Below are 6,489 nucleotides of genomic sequence, written 5' to 3' on the forward strand. Positions count from 1 at the left end.
CCCCCACCTCCCACCCCCCCAACCCCCCCAAAACCTTAAAATGGCAGTGTGAAGCACTGGCAGCCAGGTGTGACTGAAAACTGTATGTTCAGAAATAAATTTTCTGTGTATTGTCTAAAGAGTTAGAAAGGGGGAGAGGATTCTGCTGGAGCTCTGTCCTCAATCGCTGCATCCTAGAAGATGAGCTGTGTTGTTCCCGGAGTGCATGAACAGCATGCTTACTCTGGAAGGAGGGGTGAGATGGTGATACACACAGCTCTCTGGTGGGTGCCCGAGAGACAATTGCGTTTAGCCTCCCTTCCTCCATTCAAAAAACTGTGTATTTGTTGCAAGGATTAAATTTTTAAAAGTTGAAGTGTCAAAGTTTGCAGGCAAGTGTCAAGTATCTTTCAAATTATGTGTGTGGAGAACTGAATGAAATGCTTTATAAATTTCTATAAGCATGAGGGTTCTTACTGCTCTGCTGATAGACTACCAGCCTGTACAACTAGTAAAGCTACTTTTGCGGAGGTTAGCTTTAACATATGTGTAAAAGCAAAGCTTTGTTGGCGTAGATAAAAAAATACTTTAATACACAGCATTTTGGTAACATTTTCCTAGTGTAAATGTTCCCTTAACCAGCTTTTCACCTAAAAGCAGAATAAATGAAGTTAACCCAGTGCACATTTGCTGGTGTGCCTGGATTTTCATTTTGACTAATGTATTGCAAGTGGGTATGTATTTTTTCATTTGTAATTGTGCCCATGTGGATGAGCGGGACAGGCTTTGGAAGCTTGTGGGGGGTAGGTGGGTCTTATCAGTTTGTAAACTTTCACATGTATATTGGGAAGAGTTGGAGTGCTCTACAGCCTCTTTGTGTATAAAGAAATATATAAACTAATTTTTGGAAAAGACTTAGGAATTTATTTTTAAAAAATGGAGTGTAGATGTGCACAGTCTATTGAACCTGTTTTCTGAGAATTTTATTGTTTTATATATTTTTCTGTTGCTTCTTTCTGTTAGCCCTTCTAATAACAGAACAGTAGCCTGTTCAAATTTCTTGTTTTAAATGAACCACTAGCATGTTGCACAAGTATAAGGAAAAACAGAGTGACTGGTAGCTTTTTGTTCTTTCAAAACTAAATCCATTTCTTCAGTTTTGGTGATCAAATAAGACTTTAATAAGGAAGTTCAACAAATTGCTCTGCTCCTTCCCGAAGGACTCGGTCATGTAAAGTCAAGAATGGCAGCCATTTCAATGGCTGCTTCTGAAGGCGATTGGTCCCTCTTCACCCTCTTTTTTTCCCCGTCGTATTCTTTGGTTGCACAGAGACAACTAGCTTCACTGACAACTTACTTTTACTTCATTTTGAAGCCATGGAGAATTGGGAGTTGTTTTAAAATGAGAGTGGGCCTTAGCTTGGATTTCATTAGAAGCAGTAACAGATACGTTGAAAAGGTTAAAACAAGTATATTGAAAAGCATCGGGGATGTGTGGATCTCAGCATACATTAAAAGATGTTAAAGATTATTTTCATGGTAGCCAAAATATTTTTTGAGATGAACATGGGAAATCATGTGTGTATATGTGAATGGACAGCGAAGAATAAACAAGTCTGAGAATAAATTTTGTAAATTCTGAAGAGCGATACAAAATGGATGCTACTTATCTTCAGATGATTACATATACTACAATAGCATTCTTCTTTGATTTTATTGCTCTTAATTAAATGTTCTTACATGTATGGGAACCCAAGACTCCACTTCCACCCCCCCTCCTCCTGCCAGTGTCCAGTTTTCTTCCAAAATTAGTTCCAGTTCATTTTAAGATAGGCACTGCTACCTCTAGTCATAAGATGTTCATTGTGAGACTGAGTTGAAGGCTTTGGGATCTAACATTGCATTTTCTTCTTTTGGCTTGTTTAGCTTTCTCTTAAGTTTGATCCGAACTCTGAACTATTTGCTTTTCATCCTTACTGTTTCAGAGATCAGTGAAACTCTCAAACTTATTTTGTGTAAATTACAGTAATATATTCAACCATAAATTGTCCATAATAATCTTTATGAATATGCTTTGCAATTGGAAAATATTGCAGTGAAGTGTGAATAGCTTCCATGTCCTATGAAAAATATATGTGTTTTTCTGAATAGTAAGTGCAAGTTTTCTGTAATCAAACTAATCTTTAGTTTGGCAAAAAGTAGTTTTTAGTAGGTAAGGTGAGGTTGTTTTTGTTTTGAGCAGTATGTTATTTGTAGTTCTGTTCTACTATAGTACTGAGTTTTTCTAGTAATTTAAATAATGTAATTTCTTTATTTTGATTTTAGGAGAATGACATCTTCCTGGGCTGGGAAAAGGGAGCTTACAAGAAATGGGGAAAGAGTAAGAAAAAGTGCTCTGATCTAACACTAGAGGAAATGAAAAAGCAGGCTGCTGTCCAGTGTCTTCGCTCTGCTTCTGATGAAGTAAGTTTGAACTATTTAATAGATTCTTAATTTAATAGACTTTAAATAAATAAATAGACTATCAATAAATAGACTGTAAATAAATAAATAGACTTTATGGCCTTTTTTGTGTTAGATGGATTTAGCTTGTGATGCTTATCTTTTAATTTGTGGCTTCTTAAAATGCAAGTTCCCCAAGAGTTCTCTGGGAGTTCTTTATTTTTCTTCAGGAAATTATGAAATCTGTGTATGACAGTAGGATTTTACAAAAGATTCTGTACTATGTAGTGTCATGGTTTTCTGTCTGTAATACCTCACCTATTCTTGTCAGGGACAGTTGCAATGCACCAGTTTATGTTGAAATTACCACAAAGCTTTGCATAAAGATTTTTCTTAGAATTCTGAGTTTACTTTGTGTTGTGTGTGAGCAGCAAGGAATGGAATTGGAATATTAGGGCAGAAAGCCATCTTGCTTTGCGCATGCTGTATGCGTAATCCAGAGTTGCTAAATAAATGCAACGTATAGTAGCAATTGTTCACTTTTCAGATTACATCATGGAGTGGAAGTGGAATTGAAGTGCACTGACTGGAGAAGGACAGGAGAGGTGAAGGCAACAGGTTGAAGGAAGGTACCAGAGGCAGCAGATACCACGTAGCTCAATAGAAAAGTAGAGAAAGGGAGAGACTGTTGAAGGAAATGTTTAAAAATAAAAAAAAAATCTGTAGCACAGGTCAGTGAAAACTCTCCAGGGAGTTTTTTCAGACAGCAGAAATGCAAAAGTCTGTCTTTTAGTTTACAGAACTACAAACAATCTGATCTGTCACTACTGTAAGAAGAAGTTCTACCCAGCCTATGCAACCTGGTTGCGTTATTGCTCCATACAGCTTCCTAGTCAGTTTGTGCTTGTGCAAGCATTTGTGTGGTTGTGTGGAGAACTGGATTGGGAAAGTGAATCAGTTTCCTGAGTTTAACCTGGTTGGGGTGGAGGAAATTTTAACCCAGAGAGGTTTCCTGGTAAGATTTGTAGCACAGACACTTGTGCCATCAAGAGTGTCAAGGTATGTGGGCCAAGAATAATGAAGGAAATGGGAGTTGATTTGTGTCGTTATTCTCACCGCCACCACCTTCAGCATCATTGCCACCATATATTGGCATACTGTTTGTGAAGCTACTTGAGCATTTGTTCAGTTACTAAAGTGCTAATTCATTGATTGTGAGTTTTCTGAACTCCCATTTTCCCAGTACTTCGTATTGTAACAAAGTGATGCAAAATACAATTTTGCTGGTAATTTGCTGTGCTCTCATAGTTACAGAATATTGAGGTCAGCACTCTGACTACTGTAAAAGTTAATCTAAATATGAGGCAAATATGAAGAAATAATTGCAAGAAGTATTGTCTTTCTTCAGGATATGACTATCTTTGTATACTCATTTATGAACAACAAAAAGTAGTAGTCTCATACATAGACCACAGGAATACTGACCGTCAATTTTTAGCTGTAGAAACTAATCTCTTGATACATCTTCACATTGCTGAAAATCAAGGCGCATTGCTTAGCAGTAAATATGTCATATAGAGAAATCCAGTTGAAAAGAAAAACAAGGAGATAAATTTATTGATAATCCATAGTCTGCCTCCACTTGAAAGTTCGTATAACCTAAAACAGATGAAGAAGGGAAGAAACCCTTCAACTAGAGTTTTGAAAGAATAAAAAGACGTGATCTGAAAGGCTGAACAAATAACTTCCTCCTTTGACTCCTGCCACCTTGTCAGATTTTTAGTGTTCAACATTCATCTACAACCTGTGGACTTGCGTTATTTCAGGGTTATTTTGACTTCTGTTGCATGCCTAGACAATTCAGCTTGCACATTTGTGGTCTTTAATGAAATTGTAGGTTACTTGTCTTGCATAAGAGAGAAATACGGTTTGGGTTTTTTTTGTTGGTTTTTGGGTTGGTTTCCCCCCCATCACCCTGGATTTAGGGGGAAGGATGATCCTGCTTTGATGCTAGTGATATTTTAAAGTAACTTGTATCTTTTTTTTCTGCTTTTCAAACACATTTCCTGTGTTGGCTGGCTTCTGTATTTATGTTTGTGTGCTAATCTGATGGGAATAATCATTAGTTTTTGGACTGTGAAACATAATGATACAATACTGTTGCTGCTGAGGCATTCAAGCTGCCCCATGCAATGTTCATGGTTTCATCTCTACAAAAAGATAAAAATACTCTGTTAACTGTAGCCAGAATCGATGATTAGTGGTGTGTGAGTGAGGAGTATTTATAAAAACTGTTGAGATACAAAGAAATACTTTTTTCCGATGCCACTGAAATTTTTTTAAATTGTTTTCTGAATCATCTGAAGACATTTACCTGTAGAGTTTGGGGTTGTTTGTTTTTTGTTTTGTTTTGTTTGGTTTTTTTTTGTTTGTTTTGTTTTGTTTGTTTGGTTGGTTTTTTTTTTTGGTCAGATAGGTAGAAGCTGGATGTGTTCATTAGGATCTTCATAAATATGTCAACTAGCAGCTTTGTTCTCACAGGTTTTTCTTCTTGCAAGGGGCCTGGCAGTAGTCCACGTGGGCAGTTCTGGAGCTTGCTTACAGTTTTGCTATTCTTCTGTGATCCTTTTTTTCAAAGTAGGTGGATACGGAAATACCAATATCCTCACACGGATATGGAACACTTGCTCTTCCAGCCTAACCTCTTCTTTCAACCTTCACATTGGAGCAAAGCAAGCAAAATTGAGGTAGCTCCATTACTGGGAGTAATCGAAAGAAATCAGTGTATATAAAAATAAGTATATTTAAATAAGATTATATTTAAGTGAAATGGTTACAATGTTTACTCTGTGTGTGTCTGTAGAGATAGTGTATATACACACATTTATGTGTACATACGCACAAACAACAACACCACCAAAACAAAATAGGGAGACAGTTAAATGAAGATCTTATGATTCTGCAATCAGATATATTTTAAGGGGGAAAAATGCGCAGAGGGTGAAAGGATATTGAGGGTTAATAGTAACGTTTTTTCTAACTCTTACACAAATGACAGAGATCCAGGTACCATGGTTTTGAGGTTGATATTTAATTAGTTAAACCAGTAACATGTTGAGAAATTGCAGACAGTCTGCCTCCTCCCCCCTACCAGTAAACCTAAAATTGGATGATCACTTCAAAAAGATGCTTGATGGGGAGAGAAATTAATAAAATAGATGAGATGAAAATTGCCTTCATAACAGTAAACACTGTTTTTGTCAGTCTTTCATTTAATGATTGAAATAAATATTTTGAAATCTTGTTTCTTGTGGGTTTTCATTTACATAGTACTCATTCGTAGGGAATACTTTATTTGGTAGCTTAGTTTTGTTTGAATTCAGTTTTTTGTCTCTTACAAAGAAGTAATGCTGTAAAACACTAGTCTGAGACAGAAATCCAAGACTCTAGTTATAACTTTATAGTGCAGTAAACAAACATTTAACTTCAAAAACCCTATAGTTTAATGTTTATTTCGAAAACATTTCCTAAGTTACAGAACATGACAAGTCAGGGAAGCTGCAGTCTTTTGACCGCTCTGATCACTGTGTCTTGCGTGTTGTGGACTAAGTGCTTTTGTGAGATGAGGCCTGATTTTGACAGATATGTCAATCAAGGTATATTACATATACCATATCTGGTATGTGTAATAATGTAAATTGTTAATGTATGTATGTTCTGAGAACAGTATTTTTTGTGACAAGCACTCTGGTGTCTCAAGTTGTCTATATTCGTATAAATCTTTGGCTGCAGGTACTCCTTATGCAGTCAGAAGCAGAGGAAATGTAAGTATGTTGCAACTTGCCAGAAAATGAAGACAGAATGATGCTGAGAAGAACTTTTAAAACAAGGATTTTAATGTAATAATTAATTGCTATTCTTACTGCAGTTCTAAAGTCTATTTTTTCCAAAGCACTTGGATGGAGTATAAATAGCAGTTCAAAGAGGTGCTGAATAATTGTTCACATTTTAAAAAGCTTGGTAATATTGACCTTGAATAGAGACTTTGTCTTAGTTCTTATCCTGCTG

General features: G+C 36.3%; 1 protein-coding gene across 1 annotated transcript in view; it reads left to right on the plus strand.

The window, feature by feature from the left end:
• Positions 1-2,304: 2,304 nt before the first annotated feature.
• Positions 2,305-6,489, plus strand: part of KIAA0232 (KIAA0232 ortholog) — a gene marked incomplete at its 5' end in the record, with an annotated part of 33,609 nt that continues 29,424 nt past the window's right edge. Inside the window, one exon of the mRNA XM_010294797.1 lies at positions 2,305-2,442. Coding sequence (XP_010293099.1) covers positions 2,305-2,442 — 138 coding nt within the window. The remainder of the gene's footprint in view (positions 2,443-6,489) is intronic.

Source organism: Phaethon lepturus, unplaced genomic scaffold (assembly GCF_000687285.1).
Source record: "Phaethon lepturus isolate BGI_N335 unplaced genomic scaffold, ASM68728v1 scaffold12149, whole genome shotgun sequence".
Taxonomy (NCBI): domain Eukaryota; kingdom Metazoa; phylum Chordata; class Aves; order Phaethontiformes; family Phaethontidae; genus Phaethon; species Phaethon lepturus.